The sequence below is a fragment of the Dasypus novemcinctus genome, chromosome 11 (genome assembly GCF_030445035.2).
Source record: "Dasypus novemcinctus isolate mDasNov1 chromosome 11, mDasNov1.1.hap2, whole genome shotgun sequence".
Classification (NCBI taxonomy): domain Eukaryota; kingdom Metazoa; phylum Chordata; class Mammalia; order Cingulata; family Dasypodidae; genus Dasypus; species Dasypus novemcinctus.
In genome coordinates, this window is record NC_080683.1 from 10,762,191 (window position 1) to 10,789,627 (window position 27,437).

Here is a 27,437-nt window from a genome sequence, read left to right on the forward strand (position 1 = left end):
AGTCGTAAAACTAGGATGACTTCAAGGACCACTGTAAGAATAGGAAGAAGCTTTTTGCCCCTTCTCTGAGGAAGGAGCAATATTCGGCTTGGCAGTTTCAGGTTGACATCTATTCGGCCTGTCTTCCAAGTCCAGAACAGCCCCAGGAACACCCAGCGACAGGGGCTCTGTAAATTCCCAGGGTGGTGGGAATCAGAGAGCAGACAAACATTTCCTGAGATTTAACTCAGGAAATTCTGTTTGGGTAACTGTGCTGTCAGTCTCGGGCCCTAAAATGTCAAAGGTGCCGAGAACCAGAGCAGTAAACTCTGAATGGCCCCCATTCCTTGGCCCTTCCATTCAGAGGGCAACCAAATATCCCCTGAAACTTATCTCAGGCACTCTGATTGGGGTAACTGCTCAGAATGTCTCCCACCAACTTGGCTTGGGTGCATCGATCTGATCTGCAGAATCATCAGATATCCCCACAAACCCAGGTCACCCACAGGAATGCCTGGAGGCCAGGCAGGCTCTGAACATTGAAATTCTCAGGATGCTGGAACAGAGCATCAGTTCCAAGTTATATGGAGTGGTGAACGTTTTAGTCAGACGAGGACTCTGGGATGCCAGATCGGTTGACTAAAAAGGTACTTCTTCATTCTTAATATAATGGGTGCAGACTTTAGCCCACCAGCAAACTCCCCATAGGAGTCTCTTCTCAAGAATCAGGAAATTCTGCCTACTTCAGGTCTACATGGCCAAAGTATAGCCAAGAGCAGCCTCTGCATGAAACCCTGAATTCCAGTTAAACCAGTTTAAGAAAATAGATAAATCTAAGGCCCAGAATCCTCATGTCATGCCTCCTTAAAGAAAAGAGGAAATAAACCTCCAACTTCAAATAACTTCCTTTTAGAAACAGCCTTCTCAGTTTAAACTTGGTTGTGCCCATAAAAATTGTGCATAGAGATCAAGATCCAAACTGGTTACTAAACCTCTCCTGGAAAATAAAAAACCTCATGTGCCATCAATTAAGATCAAAGACGGGAAACAGATGTGGTTCAAGCAGTTGGGTTCCCATCTACCATATGGGAGGTCCAGGGCCTGCTGGTGAAGGTAGTCTGGTCTGCACAGCAAGCTGGCCCACAGAGTGCCAGCCCGAGCAGGAGTGCCACCCTGCGTGGGAGTGAGTGCTGCCCCTGTGCAGGAGTGCTGCCCCATGCACGAGTGCCAGCCAATGTGGAGAGCTGGTACAGCAAGATGGCACAACAGGTGACACAGGAGAGACATTAAGAGACATAGCAGAACAGGGAGTTGAGGCAGCATAAGAGAGTAACTGCCTCTCTCCCATACCAGAAGGTCCCAGGATCGGTTCCCGGAACTACCTAATGAGAATACAAACAGAAACAGAAGAACACACTGTGAGTGGACAGAGAGAGCAGACAATGGTGGTGGTGGTGGTGGTGGGGGAGATGGTGGGAGGAAAGAAAGATATCTTAAAAAAAAAAAAAAAAAAATCAAAGAGTTCCTAGAAATGCTAAAGGTATAAAATTCTTCTGTTTTAATCTGTGCTTAACTTTGTGTTCAATTTTCATATCTGTGTTTAACTTTGTCTGCTTGCTTGTGCCTAGGAAATCAGATTTGGGGTTCACCAGTTACAAATTGAATAATGGTAAAAGTTACCTAAAAATGAGTCTGAATCTTTAAATGTCAATACCATCTTACTAGTGGATTTAAGATATAAATATTCAACTGCTAGAAAAGCAGAAAACTTTGCAAAGTTGTTCAAGAGATAGACTTCAACATTGTCAAACTCTCTTGTGCATTCAAACCAGGCCTTCAATCCACTGCACATTGCCTCTCCATTTGAGTTATTAGCTAGGTTGGTCACTGACCCCTAAAACAATAAAAGGACCTACTACATCTCTGGTTGTGCTCCTGAAGTTGATGGAAACTATGTTGTAGTTTCAAACTCTGCAGTAGCCAACAATGGCTCGATTTAGCCAAATGTACAATGAATATCACCTCCAAACTGGCACTGTTTCATAGTGGCAGAGGGTGCTATGCATCAGGCTGGTGAAATACTGGAGCTTACCCTCCCAGTTTCTCTTTAGGATCAACAGTGCTGCAGCATGCTAGTTATGTGAAAAACATACCAAGTAGAGCAATGATCACCAGATTACTGTGAGCAGAACTTAACCACAATTAACATTATGGCCTGCACCTATAGAAAAATAACATGTATGGTATTGCAAACCTGAAACTTAAATCTATTAATTGCAGCTCAAAGAAAAACTTATGCATTGAGTAGTGCATTAATTAATATCAAGTACTGTACCTATATCTCCTATTCTAGATATATGAGTGATAATTATGGTGATATCTTTTCTATTCTAAACCATATGCAGAGAAACATTGAACATATTAAACATCCCAGTAAACTTCATTTTCTAAGTAATTAATAAGCATGCTTAGTTAGCCCAAGTCTCCCTCCTAGCCCTTATTCCAGAACCTGTCCCATTCATACCCTGGGGAGGACTGGCAGATCCATCCTACCAGGGCTAAGTGTTTTCCTACCAAAAAGGAAACAGCAAACAAGGAAGCTAGAACCTACTTCAACTTAGCCCCTTTGAGATGTTCCATAAACAACCTTTCCTCACCCAAGACCTGCAAACCAGGTTCTGATCAAAACTTGACAAAAAAACAAGCCTTGTTCTCAATTAGAGCCAAAATGTAAGAAACTTTACTCTGTAGTTCTGATCACTCCCACAGCTATTAAAGAAATTTCCAGCATGGTACGTTAATCCTAAATAAAGCCAGCTATCCAAGAAAGTGCCAACTCACCAGAAGCACCTGATGGGATGTACAAATGCCAGTCATAGAACAGCCTGAAATACCTCTTCAAAAAAAAAGCTAAGTATTATCTGTGTCAAAGTCAGATGTTCCCTCTAACTGTAGCCCAAATGGCTATTGCAAGGAAAGCAAACCAGACATGCCTTTAAGAAACCTTGTCTATTTTCATCTGTAGCTTAAATGAAAAGGGCAATACCTCTTCTTATTCCTCTCCTCTACATAAGAACCAGGATTGGCAATTTATGCCTAACCCCGTTGTCCATTGCAATCTCTCTCTAGAGTTAACCAACAGCATAAAGTAACTGAAAGAATACTGTTTCCCACCAACTTCAGGAAAATACAGCCTTTGCAGACACCCAGCCTTTTCTACTATTGTGGTCCAGTGTCCTCTTAGAGGGACAATATATTCTCAAAATTCTAATTAAATTTATTTCTTCCAGAATCAACATCTTGTTAGTCATATGGGAACTTCATCCAGCTTTGCCCAAGATTCCAGATCCATCTTCCTCTGAAATAGGAGGGTTTCACACCTTGTCAGGTAGGAAATACTGCCCCCTAACCAGCAAGAAGTAGCTACAGAAGAAAGACCACCCCCTTAAGAATAAAGGTGTAAACTCTCTGAGGGGCGAATGAAGCCAGCTAGTAAGACAGGGAATCAACAGGTAGATCTGGAACCTGGCAGAGTCTATGTGGACATCAAATGCCCCAAGATGGCTGCTGGAAGACCCTTCCCAAGATTCCTCCAGAAGCCAGGAGACGCTCTGGATATTCCCCAAAGACTTTATCATTGGGTCCTCATGGGGAATTGATGGGTGGGGTAATCAATCAAAACAGTGTTTGCTGGGACTCCTAGGCCATTAGCAAAGGAGTAGAATAATTAACAGTTCAAAAAGCAGGTGCGAGGCCTGAATGTGCTCTCTCTCACCTTTGGGCCCCTGTTCCTGCCCTCTGCGCCCTGCTCTTGCCATTTTCCCCCTGCCATGGTGACCATGCAAGAAAACCTGGACATTTATGATCTATAATGGGAAATTGTAGTCTGTAAATCAATCTGCTTTATCACTTTTCAGCCCCTTCCTCTCTACCTGCAACCCATGATCTGTTATTTTCTCCCATTTCTCATCCCTCCCTGCCTGAATAAATTACTGGCCTAACTCACCTGACATGCTCTTGAAATTCATTTCTGCAGCATAGTCAAGAACCTAGACAAAATCTGGTAACGCCAGTGAGCTCTGTTTTTCTCCAATAAATACAAAACAAGTATAGTTAACAAAGAAAGTACATTCCAAATCAGTGGCTAAGAACAGACGTGGAAAAAAGACACTTGGAATCACAGTGGGTGTCTGTAATCAGTAGTACTATTTGCCCAAAGAGAAAACGCTGAGGATAACAGGATGAGAAAGATGAAAAGAACCTGGGTTCTTTTGTTATTTCTGAACCCTCCATTAACCTCTTAAGTGCTTGTTACATCAGATAGTTAGTTGCCTTCTCATTGCCAGCAGCAAGCATCCTACATAGCCCTCTCCACAAACAGTTGTTACTGAGAAATATTCATATACATTATGCATTTTTGCTCAGAATGCTATGAAGGGGAGCCAGGAGTGATTCTCTCAGCCATCAACTCTTACTCAAACCACCATCATTAGGAATTCCAGTCTTGGCTGTGTAGGACTCATAGGAGACTGGCAATTTATTTTATGTTAACAGTTTTCTGACACAGTATTGCTGTCCAGTAATAGAAAACCAGAATGAGAAAACTTACTTCCGGTGCTTTATTTCGCCCTTCCATATCACCACTTTCCAGGTAAATTAATTTGGAAATATAGTTTCTAATCCCTAGCAAAACCTTGTGATACATACATACATATACATATATAACACCCCTTCCCCCCAATGCAAGAGAGAGAGAAGTACATTTAAGGAATAAGGGTTGTATTTTGGCAAATCTACTTAGAAAATAGAGAAGGCTTATTTTTCTAGAAATAAGGTTTAAATGAAAATTATGAATCTAGTAACACTCCCCATTTGACAATTCTGGTACTCAATATATGAAATTGGTTTCCTTTAGCTCCTACAACTTACTTTTCATATTTGGCCTTTCTTTTGTCTGCCCTTTTTCTACCACAATCCTTCCCATCTGTTCCATACTTCTTGATCCAAAGAAATTATTTGCTTTATAGGCAATATAAAATTACAATCATTCTCAGTTTAGAGTGAACCTGCAAATCCTTTCAAACCCTTGCAGTACTCCCTGAGGGCAGGCTTTTAAAGAAAGAACATGCTGGACAGAAGTTCACAAATTAAACATAGACTTATTTAAAATTTTATTTTACTAAACCTTAAGTTAAGTATTTAACTATTTGAGTTGCTCACATAAATCCATTCCATCTAAAAAGGAAACAAAACGTGCTTCTAGCAGTGCAAGCAAAGTTGGCATGACCTATTCAAGGATCTTCCACCCTAGTCAGCAAAAAAATTTAAATGTAGTTAAATCATAAATTGGATGTTTTTATTTGTAGAACAAGAGATTTTCAAAATCACTTTGATTTTTAAAATTCATCAAATATCATTCACAGCAGGGAAGACAATTTAGGTGATATGTTATTAATGAACATAATTTATAATAAATGGTAAATGGCATAATGAAGACCTTGGGATAGAGACTCTTCAGGAGTAACGTAAGACCACTTGTAGGAATAAGCTGGCTCTCCCCAGGAGAGTCCTGTGCTACAGACTTCCTCCACTGCTTATTCCTCACCGTGGTAATCAGGCCTGAGTGCTGAGAGGACAATGCTCAAACCTGCCTAGGGTTTTTACAGATTAGCAAAGGAGGTAATCTGAAATACTAATTTTTGAGACACAATCTAAATTCTAAACATGATGATGAGATCTTGAGCCTATTTATATTGCCTTCAATTTACTAAAGTTATTATATGCCTAGCCTTTCTTATAGGATAGTTGTGAGGATTAAATGAGATAAAATACATGACCGCCTAGTTCAGTGTCTGGGTATCTAGTAAGTAAGGTTCTCTTCCTCCTCCCCCACGACCTAAAATAAATGAAGTTAGTCCTTGAACTCTGGAAGTACTTTAAAAAAGAAAATAAATTAGTTTTTCTACTAGCATCCTTGTCAGCATGATTCTGAACTGCTCCCAAGAGTACCTTTTCTTTTGTAAAATAAATACTTTATACTGTTTGAAGTACACATGAGGTTTCATTTTTGTTCAGTGTTCCTTGATTTCTACCGGGAAAAGTTATTTCTGAGGAATGAAACCCTAGAAGATATCCACAACAAAAATACATTCAATATTTTTTTGAAAATTATGTTTCAAAGGAAAGCTTAAAAAGATGTCATATTTAGAAGACAGATGAAGGCCAATGTAAGCTCTGAAGGGAACGGTTCTAATTATTACTTAAAAAAGTAAAGTTACAGAATTACATTCAAGGGCATAAGATAAAGCACTACTTTTAAAACCAGAATGACTGAACAATTAGGTGATACAGGAAAAGGAAATGGATTTTAAAAAATTTCAACCGGGACAACGATCCATCAGTGCTAAATGCTTCTGTTACATGAATATCTTGAATCACATTGTTTTCTTTTTTGCTTTACAATGTCTTTACTGAAATCACAAAGTATTCTCACAGAACTAAATAACAGTTATCATTTGGTTAGGATTCAAAATTTCAATCCAATAGCCATCAGGATCTTGAATAAATGCCAGGCCTTTCATTTTACCTGTAAAATGAAATGATTTTCATTACTGAAAGGGCTACAGTTTTTAAAAATTTGAAATATACTCTTTATTAATTCAAATTCTAATTTGTATTTTAACAAAGTACCTTATTTATAATTTTAATTTTTAAAAGTTCTGTATTTTGTATTGCCCAAATGTTTGTTTTTCAGAATGACTAAAATTTTATTTTCCATACAACCGGAAACCAAGCCTCCTGAAAATAAACTATGGGATTGGTTGCACCTTTAAAGCATCAAGTATTTATTCCATTTTTACAGTACCAATTCATGCTAACAGTTCAGTAGTCACAGAAATTGTCTTAAAGACAAAAACATATGAGAAAAAACAAGCAGATGTTTGAAAGGAACAGGGTGGCATGCCTTGCCCACACATCCAGAAGTTCTGTTTCCATGCCTGGGTCATATACACCCTTTTAAACACTACATCAGAAACCTTGTCAATTGGATTTTTTTCTCTCAGAAATTCATAATTGAGAATGAGAGGCTAGTAAGTCAGAGTTTTGTACTTAAATGGAAAAACGTAACCTCAGAAATTTATTTTGGGGCGAATAGGCTGGATTAGTTTGACTCAGCTCTGGTGCCTTTCCCCAATATCAATCCCAGAAAAACAGATTAAAAAAGGGGGGAGGGGGGAAGAGACTGGTTTGAACTGGTCTATGTGAGAGATGGTAGTTTTGGCTTGGACCAAAAAGGCAAACCATCATGACTGTGGGAGAATAAACAGAAGGGAAACTTTTAGCTCTTGCTCCCCTCAGTGCCTTGAACATCAGCTCCTACCTCCATCCCTGGGACAGGCTCAGATGTCTGGTTAAGATGTGTTCAGGAGTAAATAAGAGCAGTACAGAAGGCTGTTCTCGTGAGGAACCAAGAAAAACAGGTTGGACCAACTGCTCTCCCTAGCCCATACCCTCCACTCATGGAAGGCTGGGGATTTATATTAGAAAGAGTGCCTCCTACTATTACTGCTTTTCTCTGAGGGACAAAGAGGGAAGATCTAATCTGAAGAGCTGCTTTTGGAGTATGACATGCTGAACCCTCATTTTCAGGTGCCTGGGTATCTCTACCCTGGGCCTGTCCCACTCATTTTCCTGAGATCATTAGGGCTATTAAGAACTCAAGTCTGGTCTTCGCTCATGCATATTTCCTCGTGGATTGGAATAGCCAATAGTCGTAGGGAAAAAAATAAGCTTGGGGCCAATATAAAAAGAATTTGAGGAATATAACACTAAAAAACAAAACAATGAATTATAGGCTCAAATAGAAGAATAAATGTTAGAACTATGGACAAGAACTTAAAACATAAAAAGTGATTAGTATGAAATATTACCAATACAAGACAAGACAAAGAAAATATTAAAGGAATCAAGCAAAAATTAAGGATGAAAATTATAAAAGCTGAAACTAAGTACACAAAGATGAATATCAGAACAGAGTCATTTGAGGAAAAATTAGCTAATTGGTCTACCAGTTTGAGGAAATTTCCCAAAAAGAAGGGAAGGACAAAGAGATAAATGTAAAAAAGCTTCCAAAACAAAACAGAAGACGACAATCAAAAGGACATGAACTAAACAGTCAGATTTTTCAACAGGATCACTAAATGCAAAAATGCAATGGAGTAGCATTTTCAAGATTGAAAGAAAATAAACAGAATTTTAAACCAAGCAAGCTATCATTCACATAAGAAGGCATGATAAAAATATTCTCAGGCACAGAAAGCATCTAAAGGCAAAGGTTTGCCTCACAAACCTTTTGAAAACAGTTTTTGAGATACTTAAATAAAAAGACAGAAAAAAAATCAAAAGATGCTACAAGGGATATATAAAATATAGGTAACCAAATATCTTGATGTATTTGTTATTTTCTTTAAAAAAAAAAAAAGCCAAGGCCAAAGAAAAAGAAAACAAAACAATAATATCCCAATCTGGGTAAAGTAACATGATGGGGATGGAAGAAAGAAGCAAGTTCTTATCTTATTGGGGAGGAAATTTGGATATTTTGCATTTTAATTAAAAAAAAAAAAGGAAAATAAAGCAGTGTGGGAAAATTGAAATAAATTATGGTGGCAGCAACAGATCCAAGTAAAATAATTATAATAAATGTAAATCCAATAAAATCCAGATATATGCTATTTTAAGAAAAATACCTAAAGCATCAGAACACACAAAGGTTGTTAAGAGGATAAAAAGACATACCAGGCAATTATTAAATAAGAAGACCTGTTATAGTTATCCTAGTATAAAAATAACAGAACTCAACAAAAACAGTGAAAGCTGATGGGGTAGCAGGGTTAAGGGGTGAAAGAGCCGGCCTAGGTTTTGATGGCTCTTCTTGAGGTCCTGCCTGCTTCTTGTGAACCCTTAATTACTGTCCTTCCTTTCCCCCTAAGATACCCAGCTATTCCTCCAGTAATTTCCCTTGTTTTCTTAAGCTTGTTTGAAGCAATCACAAGGGTTTTTACTGCCATGGAGCCCTCAGTGGGTGCTTAGTAAATATTATTTCACTAAGAACAGGTCTGCAGAAAACAGGTAGAAGACTCACCATCGTCAGGTTTCTTCACAAATTTGACTCCTAGTTCTTCAAATCTTTTACAAGCACCATGTACATCAGGAACAGCAATTCCAATATGACCTTAGGTGACCACCCCCAAAAAAAGGCAAGGAGAAAAGGAAAAGATAATTATAACTGGGTATACCAAGTACCATGATTGGCTTTCAAAACTTGTGTTTTTTTTTAGACATAAAGCTCCTGGAGATCAAATCTACTAGGTTCGAAATCTATAATATATTAAACAACAAGAACCCAAGTAAAACTGGCTGAGTGTAATGAATTAGTTACAATTAGTTATTCTAAATTATAAATAACTTAAAATAAACCAATACTGTCTTATATATAGTTCAGTCTGTTAAGACTCAGCAACACCAAAAAGAATACTCATTTACTCATACTCAACAGGCTTGTTGTCAGCATTGACTATATGAATTCTACAATCCTGTCACTTTAACTGAGAGATTTTTAGATCAAGGCAGACTTGAGTGGTAACAGAAGTCAGGATTAGTATTAGTCACTGTTTCATTGCTTATTTTAATTAAAGAGTCTACTAGAAAAGTAAAACCAAGACTGAAAAGTGAGAGGGTAAATGTAAACTTTAGACTGAGTATATGAAATTAAACAGCTCCTAAAGATCATTTGTAGAAAATAAAATAACTATGTCTACAAATTAATTATACTTAATAGTCCATAATTGCTTTAGATTTATTACAATTATAAATAGGTACACAATGCACAATAACACACATTCATAAATTACACAGAAATTGGCATGCATACCAAATCCCCGAGGGTCTGAATTGCCACTGTGGTAACTCTGAGTTGCATCATCTTCAGTGCCCCAGTTGCTACAAAAGGTGGGAAAACATAATATGAGTGTCCTGTAGAAAAGATATTTTGAGAACAAAGTTGCAACCACCTGTGTCTGAAATCTCATCATGTGTAAATACTACTTTATAGGCTTGGCCTAATCCCTGCTGCTGGAAATATTAAGTTTTTAATTACAGGAAGAGCCCACCACAATCAAGATGGCTGAGTGAGAAGCTTCAGGATTCCATCCCTTCACTTGAATAACCTTTAAGAACGGACAGAAACATCTTTCTGAAAGCTCCAGAAAATAGTTAAAGGACTGCAGTAACAGGGCGACACATTCAAGAAAATGGCTACTTAAAAGTAGCACGTCATGGCACGCTGGATGGCCCCTCCGCCTTCCCTCACTGGCTCCCCTGTGCCCCTAGTGCAGACCCCTGGTCCCAGTTCCAAAGGAAGCAGAGTAAACCTTGTGCATGTACTGAGAGCATATATGTCTGCCAATCTGTCTGGTGGTGGCCTGAGGGACTTGCCATTCCAGAACTTGCCACATGGGAGCTCTCCTACAGAATACTGTGGGAGAACAGTCAAGTAGATGCCTGGGGCAAGGGAATGCTGGCTGTCAGTCATATAGTACAGTGCCCCAGACTATGAGGAAGCTGTTTCCTAGGGAAGAGGGGACATTTAGAACATCAGAATTGTGTAAAGGGGGGAATTCCTCAGGTCATACATACTTGCCCAAGACAAGAAATATGTGCAGAAAGGATCAGGGAAGCCCCTAAGCTTTGGCCAGGTGCTATTCTCTAAACTCATTGTAGGGATAAGCCCTGAAGAATAACACACAGGTCAATCTGCAAAGACTAGGAAAGATGTTTTCTTTTTTTCCTTTAGAAATTCTCTTTTTGTTGTTGTTGTTGTTGTTATGTCCTGACATTCAAGGAAAGCTCTATCATAACACTAGCTGGATATAAGCTTAAAGAACAGATACTTTAGAGTCTAAATTCCGCTATAACACATAAAAATATCAAAATGTCCAGGTTTCAATTATAGAAAGGGCAAATGGGCAAAGTATGATTTTTAACTAGACTAAGGAGACAGTAAAACTAGGCATCTGATGAAGAACAATAATGATAACAATAACAATTATCATTTATCATGCTTAGTAATTTATATTTCATTAAACCCTCCAAACAGCTAAATGGGCTTGAATTGAGCATCTCCATTTTACAGATAAGACTGCCACTTAGGGAGGTGATAAAACTTCTTTAGGGTCACAGAGCTAATATAAGAGTCAAGACTCATGTCGAGTCTGTTCAATTCCAAAGCTTTGTACTGAATCAGGGGACACACTAAATCACACATCCTGAAACAAATTCTCTTTTGATAGGTGTTAAGGAGTGCAGAGATATAAATTTAAAAAAAAAAAAAAACCTTAAAATTCACATGCTAATTATTACAAAATGGTTTGAAAGCTTTTTAAAGAAACACATTATTAAACATTTCTAGATAAAAAAGCAACATAAATAAACAAACCAAAATTTGAATGCCAGGTGGCCTAAATTGCAGTACCTAAACATTCATTTAGATACAGTTTTGCAAATACCTTAACATTTCAGAATCCTATATTCTCTATCTAAAAGCCTCACTTTTCCCATCTATGCTATAAGGACAATATAAAGACCAAAAGAGCCATATAAAAACACACAAACTGGTATAAATGTGAAGTTCGTAGGCAGAACTGATTTGAATTAATTGGTAAGTAAAAAATTTTAAAAAAGCTTAAAAAAATGCAGAATATATAAAAACTCATACTCACTGTGTCAGCTCAAGAGTAGCTTTTCTGGAGAATAGCCATGCTACTTTTTCATTTTTATCTTTGGGGATGTCATTTTTATCCTCATAAGCCAAGAAATAGAGTGAAAATTTCATAGTGGGAAAATCAAGTTTTTCAATTAGCCTGAAATTAAAAAACAAGTCTGTATCATTAACAGGAAAGGTTCATTCATACTAAAATCAACATAATCTAATATTCAAGTTCCAGAATAAGAGTTGTATGTTGCAAGGCTATTTTAAAGGGAAAAGAAGGGGAAAATCAGTTTAAAAATCATTTAAAAAACAGCTATTCATCTGTAAATATCAGTGAAATACAAAATTTTTTAAAAATTGCAAACTTTATAATTCATGAATTCTTCAATGGAAGAAGGTATCTTATTAACAGAAAAAGGTATCTTCAAAAAAAGAATTTCATTTATTTTTAGTGAAAAATACAATGTATTACCTTATTCTTTCAGAGATATAGCATTCAATAAAACCAAATAAATTTATATTATGTCATTTATATTATGTAAGTATTATATCAATACTTACAGGAAAAGGAAATTTAGGGTGGGTGGTGAGAAGGAGGAGAAACTAATACCAAAGAAGACATGTGAATGTCAACAATAAGGTGATGAACAGTATCTAATATTGTAGAATGGTCAAACAGGATTAAGACTGAGGAAATATCAGTCGATAAGGAAAGTTTCTATGGGGCAGTTTAAGCTGGTCCCCCTTGGATTGGGGATGGAATGGGATGTGAAGAATTAAAACAGCAGCAAGTGTAGTCCACCTGTGTACATGAGCAGTGACAACAGGAAAGAAGGTGGGAGAGCAGAGGGGCTAGAATCATCTAAAATAGAGAAGATTTAAGCTTATTTGTAGGCTGAGGAAAAAGAGCCAGTGGAAGAGGAAGAACTGATAAGAAAGAAAATTACTAATCTTGAAGTTTTAAAGAAAATAAAGTTATGGCCTATAAAGTGAAATTTAAAGAGTGTAGGATTATTTTGCAAGAAGTAAGGTAAATGAGGATGCATATAAACAATTTTTTTAGATTACTGAAGAGTAAATACTCAAAGATGACTTTGTTCCTAATTAATAGGAGGAAATGATTAAAGCATAGCAAATGGGAAGTTTCTAGAGTTCTGTGCCAAATTTCTCAATTATCACTGCCATGTAATATGCCTTTGCCCACTGAGGTCCATGCATTGATTTACCACAAATAAGAGCTACTCTAAAATGTTTATAATAAAATATCAAGTACCTCAATTACTGCAATCATGAAAAACTATTTCTGCATCTACTAAAGCAGACCACACAAGTCTAACAGATGAGTAAGATGGGAACTAGCTCTTCTTACCTTCCAGAGTAATGTCAAGTTGCAACCTATTTTGGGGCTCTTTAAAAACAAGGTGGCATTGGAGTCTACTCAGACCTGGATTCAAATTCCAGCCTTGCCACTTGCCAACTGAGGGATTTGGGGCCAGTAACTTAATCTCTTTAAACTTAGTTTCTTCCATCATAAACTACTGTGAAGCCTGAATAAAACATGTAAAGAGGGAAACAGATGTGGTTTAAGCAGTTGGGCTCCCACCTGCCACATGGGAGGTCCCAAGTTTGGTTCCTGGTGCCTTCTAAAGAAGACAAGCAAGACAGCAAATTGACATGACAGGTTGGTGTGGCAAGGTGACGCAACAAGATGGAGCAATGAGGAGACATAACGAGGAAACACAAGAGACACAAAAGCAGGGATTGGAGGTAGATCAAGTCATTGGACGCCTCCTTCACACATGGGAGGTCCTGGATTTTGTTCCCAGTACTTCCTAAAAAGAAGATGAGCAGACACAGAGAGCACACAATGAAAAGACACAAAGAGCAGACACTGAGCACAAACAATGAGGAAAGGAGGAGGAGAAAAAAACAAATCTTGAAAAACAAAACACATAAAGTGCCTGGCAAATAGCAAGTGCTCAATAAATGTGTTTTCATTCTGTCCTTTAAATATGCATAAACAGTAGTTAGTTATTTTCCAGCAAAAGGACTGGGAGAGGGAGACTATCATTTTTCACTTTGCATTTTTCTGAACTGGTCAAAATTTCTAAACTAGACAAATACTGTATTACTTGAATTTTTCTCCCAATGTCAATGGGAGTTATCTAGGCAATAAAGATTATTTAATTCTATTCTTTTTGTATCTATATTACTAAAGCCACAAATATACACAATAACTCATCTGGGAAACTAATTAAGATAAACAAATATGCCTTATGGATTACAAGATCAGTGGATATTACCTCTTGAACCAAAGAGAACACACCCTATAAAAAAATGGAACAGATGGCCGGTTTTAAGTAAACCCATTAATTTTCTGAGTAATATGTCCTTATATCTACTTTCCTGAAGCAAAAAAGAGGTAAAAAGTGGCTTAAAACATCTAAAGGGGTCTGAAGACGTTAAGGATTTAGCAGCTGTCAGAGAGAAGGGAGCTGGAGAATATGCAAGTATTTGTGTCTTTTGCTGTCTTCTGAGCCTGGCTAGAATAGAGAAGGAAAGGAGCTTAACTCTGTCCCAGGTTCCTAGCCACAAGATCCTTTGTTACTCCTGAAACAAACTTCAATTCATTTTTAAACAGGTCTTAAAAGATTCCTTATACTTGCAAAGCTATGAAAGAACATGTATCTAAATATTTAGGTGCTAATAAATATTTTACTTACGTCATTCCAAGAATTCTAGTATAAAAATCCAATGACTTCTTAGGATCTTTAATTCGTAACATGGTCTGCTGCAATAGAAAATCCTAAAGAGAAACAGTATATATTAAATACCTTTAACTTTCACCACTTATTGTCAAGGCTAACTGTGCTTTCTGTAACAAGATACAAACAGTTCACCACTCTAAAACAATAATGGGGGGGGGGCTGTCAACTTTATCCCTCACCATGGAAATAACCTGGAAACAGTCCCCATACCTACTGCCTTCCTATTACTCTGTGCCCAGGGGTATTTTCTGGCCACAGAAGCAGACCCTTGTGTAGGGCAGAGAGTATATACCCCTGGAAGTGCCCTCCATTGTGGATAAAACACCCTGGCTTCCTTGCCCCTTGGTGGGAGAATTCTAAGGCACATTTCACATAGTCTCTTAGAAGCACTAGAGCAGGACTGAGCTCTAGTCACCCACAGTGGTAATCCACTCTTTCTTTTTAAATTTTTATTCTAGTAACACATATATGACCTAATATTTCTCCTTTTGACCACATTCACATATATAATTCAGTGCTATTAATTACATTCACAATATTGTGCTACCATCACCACCATCCATTACCAAAACTTTACAATCAACACAAAGAAGAAATTCTGTGTAATTTAAGCATTAATTCCCCATTCCCTATCCCCACTCCAGCCCCCAGTAACCTATATTCTAGATTCTGACTCTTGAGTTTTCTTATTCTAATTATTTCATATCAATGAGATGATAAAATATTTGTCCTTTGGTGTCTAGCTTATTTCACTCAACATGTTAATTTCAAGGTCATTCCATGTTGTTCACACAAATCAGAATTTCATTCTTTTTTATGGCTGAATAACATTCCATTGTATGTACATATCCCGTTTTGTTTATCCATTCATCAGCTGATGGACACTGGGGTTGCTTCCATCTTTTGGCAATTGTGAATAATGTTGCTATGAACATTGGTGTGCGAATATCTGTTTGAGACCCAGCTTTCAATTCCTTGGGGTATATACCTAGAGTGGGATTGCTGGGTTGTATTAGTCAGTCAAGGGGTGCTGATGCAAAATATCAGAAATTGGTTGGTTTTTATAAAGGGTATTTATTTGGGTAGGAGCTTACAGACACCAGGCCATAAAGCATAAGCTACTTCCCTCAACAGTCTGTTTTCACGTGTTGGAGCAAGATGGCTGCCAACGTCTGTGAGGGCTCAGGCGTCCTGGGTTCCTCTGGGCTCAGCTCCTGTTTTCTCCACAAGGACAGCTGTAGACTGTGAGGCTCTAGGCTTTGCGTCTCTCCACAAGGTCAGCTGTAGACTATCAAGCAAACAGCACTGTCTCTTTTCCCCGGGGCTCCAGCTTAAGACTTCAGCATCAAACTCCTACCCTCTGGTTTATTTGATTTACCCCAGCCAGCTAACAGGGAGGTGAAGAAGGTCAACCATACCAGGGAGCCAAGAGTGCCTACAACTGCAAGCAGGAGAATTACATCCATCATCCATGTGGAATCTAAACCCCCTCTGGATATAGAGATGGAGTGGACATAACCATCTCAGGGTCCACAGGATGGAGGAATAGAGTATGTATCAGAGTGGGCTTACTGATATCCTACTATGGAACTATTGTGATTAGTAATGGAAGAAATTGTAGCATTGATGTGGAGAAAGTGGCCATAGTAGCTGCTGAGGATAGGGAGAGGGAAGAAGAGATATGATGTGGGGGCATTTTCAGGACTTGAAGTTGTCCTGGGTGGTACTGCAGGGACAGATGCTGGACATTGTATGTCCTGCCATGGCCCACTGGGTGGACTGGGGGAGAGTGTAAACTACAATGTAAACCACTACCCATGTGGTGCAGCAGTGCTCCAAAATGTATTCACCAAATGCAATGAATGTCCCATGATGATGAAAGGGGTTGTTGATGTGGGAGGAGTGGGGTGAGGGGGGTGGGAGGTATATGGGGTAAATGTAACATTTTAAAAAAAATAAAAAGAGAAAACAACAATAACAATGACAAAAAACTCCAACATTAAGAACCCTCAACTCTGTTCTTTGCCATGCCTTTTATCTGTGAGTCCCCATCCACCAAGGGGTGGAGACTCAATGCCCTAATCATAACTCAATCATGCCCAGGTTACAGATCAGATTACAAACATAATCCAATATCTATTTTTGGAATTCATAACTACATCATACTGCTATACAGGTCATGGTGGTAATTCTATATTTAGCATTCTGAAAAACTGCCAAACTGTCTTCCACAGTGGCTGCACCATTTCACATTCCCACCAGCAATGAATGAGTGTTCCTATTTCTTCCCATCTTCTCCAATACTTGTAATTTTGAGTTTTTTATGTTTTTAATAGTAGCCATTCTAGTGGGTGTAAAATGGAGGTTTTGCTTTGCATTTCCCTAATACCTAATGATGCTGAGCATCTTTTCATGTGCTCTTAGCCACTTGTACATCTTCTTTGGAGATATATCTGTTCAAGTCTTTTGCCCATTTTCAACTAGGGTGTTTGTCTTCTCATTGTAGGATTTCTTTATATACTCTGGATATTAACCCCTTACCGGATATGTGGTTTCCAATATTTGCTTCCAGTGAGTAGGCTGTCTTTTCACTGTCATGTTAAAGTCCTTTGTACAAATGTTTTTAATTTTGATCAGATTCCATTTATTCCAATTTTTCTTTTGCTGCTTGTGCATTGGGTAGAAACCGATGCCTAACACAAGATTCTGAAAATGCTTCCCTACATTTTCTTCTAGGAGTTTGACAGTCTTGGTTCTTATGTTTAGGTCTTTGATCCATTTTGAGTTAATTTTTGTATAGGGTGTGAGATAAAGGTCCTCCTTTAGTATTTTGCATATGGATATCCACTAGTAGCAGCACATTTGTTGGAGAGACTACTCTTTCCCAATTGAGTGGACCTGTCAGCCTAGTTAAAAATCAGTTGTGGGAGCAGGTGTAGTTCAGTGGTTGAGCACCTGCTTTGCATGTACAAGGTTCCAGGTTCAGTCTCCAGTACCTCCTAAAAAAAAAAAATCAATTGGCCATAGAAATGAAAGTCTATTTCCAAACTCTCAATTCAATTTGATTAGTCTATATATCCATCCTTGTGCTGTTTGACCACTGTAGCTTTGTGATAGGTTTTATAGTCAGGAAGTGTGAATCCTTGAAATTCATTCTTTTTTTTCAAGATGGTCTTGACTATTCAGGAACTCTTACCCTTCCAAACATATCTGATGATTGGCTTTTATATTTCTGCAAAGTAGGCTATTGGTATTTTGATAGGGTTTGTGCTGGATCTGTAAATCATTTTGGGTAGATTTGTAATTTTAACAATATTTAGTCTTCCAATCCATGGGCATGGAAGAACACACTTTCATTTATTTAGATCTTTGACATCTTTTAGCAAAGTTTTGTAGGTTTCCATATACAAGTCCTTTACATCTTTGGTTAAATTTATTCCTAGATATTTGATTCTTTTAGTTGCTATGGTAAATGGATTTTCTTCTTGACTTCCTCCTAAGATTGTGCATTATTAGTATATAGAAAGACTTTTTGTGTTTTGATCTTATACCCCATCATTTTGCTTAATTCATTTATTTATCCTAGTAGCTTTGTTGTACATTTTTCAGGACTTTCTATATATAGGATCATGTCATCTGCAAACAGTGAAAATTTTACTTCTTCCTTTTCAATTTGGATGCCTTTTTTTCTGCCTAACTGCTCTGGCTAGAACTTCTAGCACAATATTAAATAACAGTGCTGACAGGGGGCATCCTTGTCTAGTTCCAGATCTTAGAGGGAAAGCTTTCAGTCTTTCACCATGGAATATGATGTCAGCAATGAGATTTTCATATATGCCTTTTATCATGCTGAGGAAGTTTCCTTCTATTCCTATTTTTCTAAGTGTTTTTATCAAGAAAGGATACTGGATTTTGTCAAATGCCTTTTCTGCATCAATTGAGATCATGTTAATGTGGTGTATCGCATTGATTGATTTCCTTATTTTGTACCACCTTTATGTACCTGGGATAAAAGCCACTTGATCATGGCATGTAATTTTTTTTGATGTGCTGTTGGATTTGATTTGCTAGTATTTTGTTAAGGATCTTTGCATCTATATTCATTAGAGAAATTGATGTGTAATTTTTTCTTGTAGTATCTTTATCTGGCTTTTGTATTAGTATGATACTCGCCTTGAAGAATGAGTTAGATGTTGTTCCCTCCTCTTCAACTTTTAGGAAAAATTTGAGCAGGAGTAGTATTAATTCTTCTTGGAATGTATGATAGAATTCACCTGTGAAGCCATCTGATTCTAGGTTTTTCTCTGTTGGAAGTTTTTGATGACTGATTCAATCCCTTTACTAGTAATTAGTCTGTTGAGATCTATTTCTTCCACAGTCAGTATAGGTTGTTCATGTGTTTCTAGGAATTTGTCCATTTCATCCAGATTGTCTAATTTGTTGGCATACAGTTTTTTACACAGATATTCTCTTGTGATCATTTTTAATTCTATGGGGTCAACAGTAATGTCCCTCCTCTCATTTCTGATTTTGTGTCTTTTCTCTTTATTTGTCAGATCAATTTTACTGATCTTTTTAAGGAAAAAACCTTTGGTTTTGTTAATGCTCGCTATGAGTTTTTTTCCCCTTTCTCAATGCTGTATTTAATTTATTTCTGCTCTAATCTTTGTTATTTCTTTCCTTCTGCTTGCTTTGGGTTTGGTTTGCTGTTCTTTTCCTAGTTGCTCCAGGGGTACAGTTAGGTCTTTGCATTTTAGCTCTTTCTTCTTGATTTAATGTAAGCATTTAGGGCTATAAATTTCTCTCTCAGCACTGCCTTCGCTGTATCTCGTAAGTTTTGATACATTGTGTGTTCTTCTTTTTATTCCTCTCAAGATATTTACTGATTTCCTCTGTAATTTCTTCTATGACCATTTAAGAGTACGTTAACTTCCATATATTTGTGGATTTTCCATTTCTCTATCTGTTACTGATTTTCAGCTCATTCAATGTGGTTAGAGAAGATAATTTGTCTGGAAACTATGTAAATTAGCAAGAAGTTACAAGATCCTAGACTCCTAAATAATTGAGAAGGTTAAAAGTTACTGTCTCTAATGCCTTTGTGAAACTGTATAATTTACAAATCAGGAAACAGGGGATTTTACCTGATTGTCAAAAGGGTACAGTATATAAATTCATGAGGTTAAGATTATTATTAGCATTAATAATAGTATTCTCCTAAGGGTTTGGCTTCATTAGCTACAATAACTCTGAGATGGGTATTAATGTCCTCATTTTATAGATGAGAAACTTATGCTCAGAGTGATATGCTCAGAGTGATTACATTAACTGTCCAAGAAAGAATCCCTCTGATTCTTTCTACCATAGATAGCTACCTTCCCGACTACAAGTCTGTGAACCACACTAGCGATTCCCAACAGTTTTAATCTGTTTTACCCAGGGAGTTCTTCACAACATAGGCCTGATGTTTGACCTCTCCTGTGCAGCCTCTTAGCCATCTTTCCCCTATAACTCACATGATATAAAAGCTTTTAACTATTAATATTCAGTATCATGAGGAAATGTTTTTCTAAACTTTTAAGTAACCAAAACATACTCCTTTAAGCATTAGCACACTTGTTGAAAAACAAAACCAGCCTAAAAATTACTTAACCTTATTAAACTGATATTAATATAATTTAATTCTTTCTTCATTGCATATAATCACATATAGGGCAGTTAGCTCTGTAGATATATGTTCCCAGAATATTTAGATTGCTTTACTCAGTCAGCTGCTACACTACTCCATGTTTCAGATTCAGCAAGCAGCTGAGAAAGAGAAAATTAGCTGCTGACATCCATTGCTGGCCTGGCACACACAACTAGACTCTGATTTTCTCCTGTTGAATATAATCACAAAAAAAAAACAACAAGAAAAAGTCACTCAGTGACCACAAAGAAGTGAGACAAAAGCAAAACAAAACAAATGAAACAAGAAAACCTACAGCAAGACCACTTTATGTTCTAGTCTAATTGTCTAAGCACAGATAAAAACAAAGTCACTGTGAACACCACAAAAATAGCAAACATCCCCCTCTCCTGGCAAATATGAGTGACTGCAACTTTTTTACCAGTTACAATGTTGGCTTTAGTCTATTCTTCCCTTAGATAAAATTCATTAAGACACTGAATCATAGAATAATCCCCTCATCTAATCTTTCAGAACAAACTCCTGCTTCCTTAAACCCTTTTCCCCAAACCAGCTTAACAGAGCCCAATCCTGTAATAAATCCTTTCTAACCTCTTATTGAAAAACCTGTCCCACAGTTCTCCATGATCTGCATTCTTTTCACAATGAGCAATAGCCTAAATTGTTCAACCTCAGTTGTATTCCCGGTCGTCATTAGCTAGAGTATTTTGTAAAATGACCAAGTTATTCTATGCTCAGATAACTGAGGCTTTTTAAAATCACTAAAACATTCTGCTAATTCTCTGTACTTCTGATATTTGAAGGATCTTGACAATAAGTTCCTTTTTCATTGTTTCTAAAAATTACTATTGTTACGGTTTTAAAATATTGTTTAAAATAACTATATTTTGCGATTAAAAATTAAGACATATTCATGTCTTATCTCATCTGATAATTCTTACCTTTGTCAGCCCTAAATTTGGAGGAATAAAAGTAAGCTATCTTTTATGCCTAAACTATCTTTGGGTTTCCTGGGATGATTACAGAGTAACACAAAAGCTTTGTATCTTCATCATATAAAAGGAAGACTAATAGGTTTTGGCATTTTCTAAATTTAATTAATTCAAAACTATTGTGAGAAATGTTAAAGGTACAATCAAGGATGTTTCTGGTATATATCCTATGTGCCTACAATATAATTCTGGCAAAACTAAAGATGGGGCAAAGGATCAAGACTCCTTTGAGCACCTCCAAACGGATGGTTTAAAATTAAACTTTTTATTTTCAGCTAATCGTAAATTTGCATGCAGTGGTTAAAAAAAAAAAAAAATCTCATTTACCCTTTACCCATTTTCCCCCAAAGGTAACATCATGTAAAAGTATAGCATTGCTAGTCCAGATACAGACCATTTCCATCACCATAAGGATCTCTTCCACTTCCTCCCACTCTCATCCCTCCCATAGGTCCAGGCAACTAATGCATTGATCATTTCTATAATTTTGCCATACCAAGAACCTTATCGATGAAATCACAGTGTATTACGTTATAGGCATGACTTTTTTCACTTAGCCTATTCTCTGGAGACTCATCCAGATTGTTGTGTGTACTGATTTACCATTCACCTGCTGAAAACATCTGGGCTGTTTCCAGTTTTTGGTTTTTACAAGTAAACTTCTATACGTACTTCTGAAGAGGCTTTTGTGTGAACATAAGTCTTCTTTTCTCTGGGATAAGTGTCCTGAGTGCAACTGCTGGGTCATAGGCAGGTTGCATGTTTAGTTTTATTAGAAAGTGCAGAACTGTTTTCCAGAGTGGTTGCATCATTTTATAGTAGAGGTGATCCAGTTTCTCTATACACTAGGCACTATTTTTCATTTGTTAATTCTGGACAGGCATAATTGCCTCTCTCATTGTGGTTTTAATTTGCATTTTCTTAATGGCTAAATGGTATTATGATGTTGTTTTAGTTTGCTAAGCTGCTCAAAGCAGATATCATGAAATGTGTTGGCTTTATAACAATGGGAATTTTTTAGCTTAGAAGCTTTCACCTTTGAGGCTGAAAAAAATGTCCTAATCAAGGCATCATCAGGTGACACTTTCTTCCCAAAGAGTGACTGCTGGTGATCCTGTACTCTTCTGCCACATGGCAATGAACATGGTGTCATCAGCTTGTCTCTTCCTTCTCTTTCATGATTCATTGCTTTCAGCTTCTTGCTTCCATGACTTTCTCTCTGTGTATTCATCCCATTTATAAAGGACTTCAGTAAGAAAATTAAAATCCACCTTGGGCCACACATTAATGAAGTAACCTAATTATAAGGTCTTACTTACAATAGGTTTACATCCACAGGAATGGATTAGCTACAAGAACAGGATTTTCTGGGGAACATACAGTCTCAAACCACCACAGATATTTCATGTGCTTATTTATTCTCTGTACACTCTTTTCAGGATAATGTCTCTTCATGTCTTTTGACCATTTCCTAATTGAATTTTTTTAAATGTTGAGTTTTAAGACTACCTTATATATTCTAGATTCTGGCCCTTAGTGGATATGTGTTTTACAAATACTTTCTCCCATTTTGTACCTGATCTTTTCATCCTCTAAACAAGGTCTTTTGTAGAACAAAAGTTTTAAATTTTAATGAAGTCCAATTCACAAATTTTTCCTTTTATGGATCATACTTTTGGTCTCAAGTCTAAGAACACTGTGCCTACCCTTGATCCTGAGGATTTTCTCCACTTTTTTCCTAATATTTCTACAGTTCTACATTTTACATTTAAATCTGCAATGTAAAATGTAATTTTAGTATAAGGTGTGAGATTTGTGTAAAGAATCAGGGATTTTGTTTTGTTTTGTTTTGTTTGCCTATGGATATTCAATTGCTCAAGCACCATTTGTAAAAAATCAGTTTGACATATAAGAGTGGGACTATTTGGGAATCCTCTATTTTTTCCCACTGATCTATGTGTCTATTCCTCCACCAATAACACCCAGTATTGATCAATTCTGCTATATAGTAAGTTTTAAAGTCAGATAGATTGATTCTTCTCATTTTATTCTTTTACAGTAGTTTAACTACTCTAATTTCTTTGCCTTTTATATACATTTTAGGATAATCTTTGTCTACACCTAAAAAATTTAATAGTAATTGCATTAAACATGTACATCAATTTGAGAATTAACATCTTTACTGTGTCTTTCAATCCATGAATATAGTATATCTCGACATTTATCTAGACCTTCTTTGATTTCTTCTATCAGCATTATACAGTTCTCAGGATTACACAAGCTCTGTACCTGTTTTATTAGATTTCCACCTAAATATTTCCTTTTTTGAAATATTTGTAACTGGTATACTTTTATTTCAGTGTCTGTTTTTTTGCCAGTATGTAGAAATACAATGGACTTTTTTTTTCCTTGAGGTATCAGGGCTGGGGATTGAGCCCGGGATCTTGTATTGGGAAGCTGACACTCAACCACTGAGCCACATTGGCTCCCCTCTTTTGTTTGTTTTGCTTGTTGTTTCTTTTTGTTTTTAGGAGGCACTGGAACCAAACAGGGGCCTCTCGTAGGAGGCAGGCACTCAAGCACTGGAGCCACATCCGCTCCCACAATTGACTTCTATACATTAATCTTGTATGCTGCAAACTTGATGAATTTACTTATTAATTTTGAGGGTTTGTTTTTTGTTTTTGTAGATTCCTTAGGATTTTCTATGAAGACAATCATAGCATTACTTTCCAATCTGCATGTCTTTTATTTCCTCTTCTTCCCTTATTGTATTGACTAGAACTTCTGGCACTATGTTGAATAAGAGTTGTTGTTTTTGCCTTGTTCCTGAACTTAGGGATAAAGCACTCAGTCTTTCACCATTAATGCTAGCTAGGTTTTTAGAGATGTCCTTTATCAAGGTGAGGAAGTTCTCTTCTTATCCCATTCTTCTGAGAGTTTTCATTATGAATGGGGGTTGAATTTTGTCCAATGCTTTTTCTGTATCAGTCAATATGATCATGTGATTTTTTCATTGAGGCTGTTACTATTACATTGGTTGTTTTTTGAATATTGAACCCGCCTTGCTTCCCTGAAATAAACCCCATTTGATCATAATATATCATTCTCTTTATATTTTGCTGAATTCTAGTTGCTAATATTTTATTAAGATTTTTACATCTATATTTATGAGGGTTATTGTTTTCTTTTTTGGTACTGTCTTTATCTGGTTTTGGAATCCATGGAATACCAGCTTCTTAAATTGAATTTGCAAGTGTTTACTCCTTGTGGCAGTTTGAAGTTATTTTATGAACCCCAAAAAGAGAAATACTATGTAAACTAACCTATTCCTCTGGGTGTGATACCCTTTGATTGCATTAAATTCATTTGAGGGGCCTTTGTTTAGATTACTTGATAAGATTGCTTAGGGCTTTTGACTGGACAAGTCAGTGAGGCATGATTCAGGTTGGGTCCCCACCCCCTTGCTGGGTCTGATATAAACATACTCACACAGATAGAGAGAGGAATAAAGGAAGTCAGCATATTTGATTCTGCAATGTTAGAGAGAGGACTGCAGGAAAACAGAAGCTCCAGAGAGGTTCAAAGACATTGGGCTCACAGAGCAACTCAAGAGGAGGCCAGCCTTGCTATATGCCTGATAGCTCACAGCTGAACTTGGGAAGAGTACAGAACAGCCAAGACTGATATAGGAGGCCCAGAAAGAGACATGTGCTATGCCTGTTGCTCACAGCTGAGCTCCTAGATATGGTAGATTCTGGAAGGGAAGGCAGAGACCAGGCAGAGATTGCCTGCCATCTTGGCAGCTGACTTGGGTGACTTTTCATGGCCTTGGAACTCTAAGTTTTTATGCCAAATAAATACCCTTTATAAAAGCCAACACATTTCTGGGATTTTGCGTCAGCACCCCTTTGGCAAACTAAAATACTCCTCTTCTATTTCTTGTAGAATTGATGTTAACTATTCTTTAATATTTGGTAGAATTCTCAATCTGGGCCTGGAGATTTCTTTTTTGGGAGTTTCTTAATTATGGATTCAATTTCCTTAATAGTTATAGGACTATTCAAATTATTTCTTTTAGGTAGGGCAAGTTATAATAGTTTGTGTGCATGTGTGTGTTTCGAGGAATTGGTCCATTTCATATAAACTGTAAAATGTATGTGTAGAGTTTATGTATTTCCTTAATATCTTTTAAGATTTCTGCAGGAGCTGCAATGATATCACTATTTCATTCCTGATACTAGTAATTCGTGTCTTCCCTTTTTTTCTTTGTCAACCTTGATGTAAGTTTGTCAATTTTATTGATCTTTTCAAAGAACCAGCTCTATTTTACTGATTTTCTTCCCCTCCCCCCACCAGATAGCTCGCTTGTCTGTTTGCTCACTGTTTTTGTTCCTTGTTATTTTATTATTGTTTTTTTGCTCATCATTTTTTGCTTGTTGTCTGCTCATTGTCTGCTTTTCTTTAGGCGGCCCGGGGAACTGAACCCAGGACCTCCCATGTGGGAGATGGGTGTTCAACAGCTTGAGCCATATTCACTCCTGATTTCTTTTATTGTTTCTCTGCTTTCAATTTCATTGATTCCTACTCTTACCTTTATTTTTCCTTCCTTCTGCTTGCTTTGGGTTTACTTTGCCTTTTTTCTACGTTTTTGATAGGGAACTTAAATAATTGATTTGAGACTTTCTTATCTATTCAGATACTGCTTTAAATTTCACTCTTAGTACTGTTGTAGCTAAAATTACTTTTTATTTTCATTCAGTTCAGTGTATTTTTAAATTTCCTTTGAGGCTTCCTTTTTGAGCCAAAGGTTACTTAAAAGCATGTTGTGTAGTTCCCAAGTATTGGGGTATTTTCCTGTTATCTTCTGGCACTGAATTCTAGTTTGACTACACTGTGGCTGGAGAATACACTGTATGATTTCAATTCTTTTACACTTGTTGAAGTAGGTTTTATGGCCCAAGATGTAGTCTATCTTGGTATAGCTTCCTTGGGCACTTGAAAATAATGGGAGTTCTGCTGTTGTAGGTTGGAGTATTCTATAAATGTTGACAGATCCTGTTGGTTGATGGTATTGTTGCGTTCTTATATACCAGCTAATTTTGTCTAATTAAATGTTCAATTATTGAGAGATGTTTAAGTATCCAACTATAATTGTGGACTTGTCTATTTCTCCTTTCAGTTCTCTCAGTTTGTGCTTATTTGGCCTCTGTTAATGCCCAAGTATGAGGAGGAACTTCTTGTTACTGTAGGCAGGAGTGGAAGTTTCAGGTCCCCGTCAGGCCTGCCTTCATACCTCAGTGGCTGAGAGCAAGAGTACCTCATTTCTATTCCCCATGTTGTACCACTGATACCATGGACAGGGGAGTAGCCTCATTACCACTGTGCTGTGATGAAAGACCAAACTCTTCACTAGGCCTACTCTGATACCACTCTGCGGGGAGGCAACAGGCACCCTTGTTACTGCCAGGTGGAGACAAAAGTCCAAGCACTCCAAGTGGTCTCCACTGATATGGCAAGTAGTGGTGGTGGTGGTGTGGAGGGGGTGCTTATCATGCTGTAGGACAAAAATCCTGGTTCCATACTCAGTCTTCTCCGACACCATCTTGGCAGGGTGAGTTAGGCAACCTGATACAGCCTGATGAGGGTGGGAATCTAAGCTCCTTACTCAGTTTTGGCTGGCATGGATAGGGCTGGGCTACAGTGCTTTCTGTGTGTTTAGCTGGAGTAGGTGACTATTGTCTATAAGTTTTCTATATTATTAGGGCACCCATTTCTTGGTCCTGTGACTAGACAGGGCAGCTTTCATTGAAAATTTTTTTGTTTGTATCCACTGGCATTTCCAAGTAGCCAGTTTTTCCAGCTCAAAGTCTGGGGTATATGAGGCAAAAAGAAAACCAAGCAAACTCACCACCATGTTGTTCCTTGGGACCTGAGGTCCCTAGCCAGTCTGCCTTCTTCTCTCTACCTTCCAGAGTCTTCTTACATTTGTTTTATATATAAAGTCCAGGAATTTTAGTTGCATTTAACAGGAGGAATATAGGGACTCATAGGAGGAGTACATACTCCATCTTTCTGGAAGCAGAAGTCTCCAAATGGAATTTATACAACTGCCCCCAGCTATGGGATATGAGTATGCTTTATCACTCTATGTCCATTGCAGGATAAATCAAAATTTGTCAAAAAGTCATAAGAATTGGGAAGCGGACTTGGCCCAATGGATAGGGCATCCGCCTACCACA

At 37.4% G+C, this 27,437-nt stretch overlaps 2 protein-coding genes across 3 annotated transcripts in view; one reads left to right on the forward strand and one right to left on the reverse strand.

The window, feature by feature from the left end:
• Positions 1-27,437, forward strand: part of DNAH8 (dynein axonemal heavy chain 8) — a 467,072-nt gene that overhangs the window by 31,489 nt on the left and 408,146 nt on the right. The window contains exon 4 of the mRNA XM_071218442.1: positions 3,270-3,367. The gene's annotated coding sequence lies outside the window, so the exon portion shown is untranslated. The remainder of the gene's footprint in view (positions 1-3,269; positions 3,368-27,437) is intronic.
• GLO1 (glyoxalase I) overlaps positions 4,576-27,437 on the reverse strand; it is a 32,493-nt gene continuing 9,631 nt past the window's right edge. For both annotated transcript variants that reach the window (XM_004460283.4, XM_071218441.1), the window contains 5 exons: positions 14,470-14,552; positions 11,757-11,897; positions 9,911-9,978; positions 9,122-9,211; positions 4,576-6,565 (listed from right to left, as the gene is read on the reverse strand). In XM_004460283.4, coding sequence (XP_004460340.2) covers positions 6,477-6,565; positions 9,122-9,211; positions 9,911-9,978; positions 11,757-11,897; positions 14,470-14,552 — 471 coding nt within the window. In that variant the 3' untranslated portion in view covers positions 4,576-6,476. The remainder of the gene's footprint in view (positions 6,566-9,121; positions 9,212-9,910; positions 9,979-11,756; positions 11,898-14,469; positions 14,553-27,437) is intronic.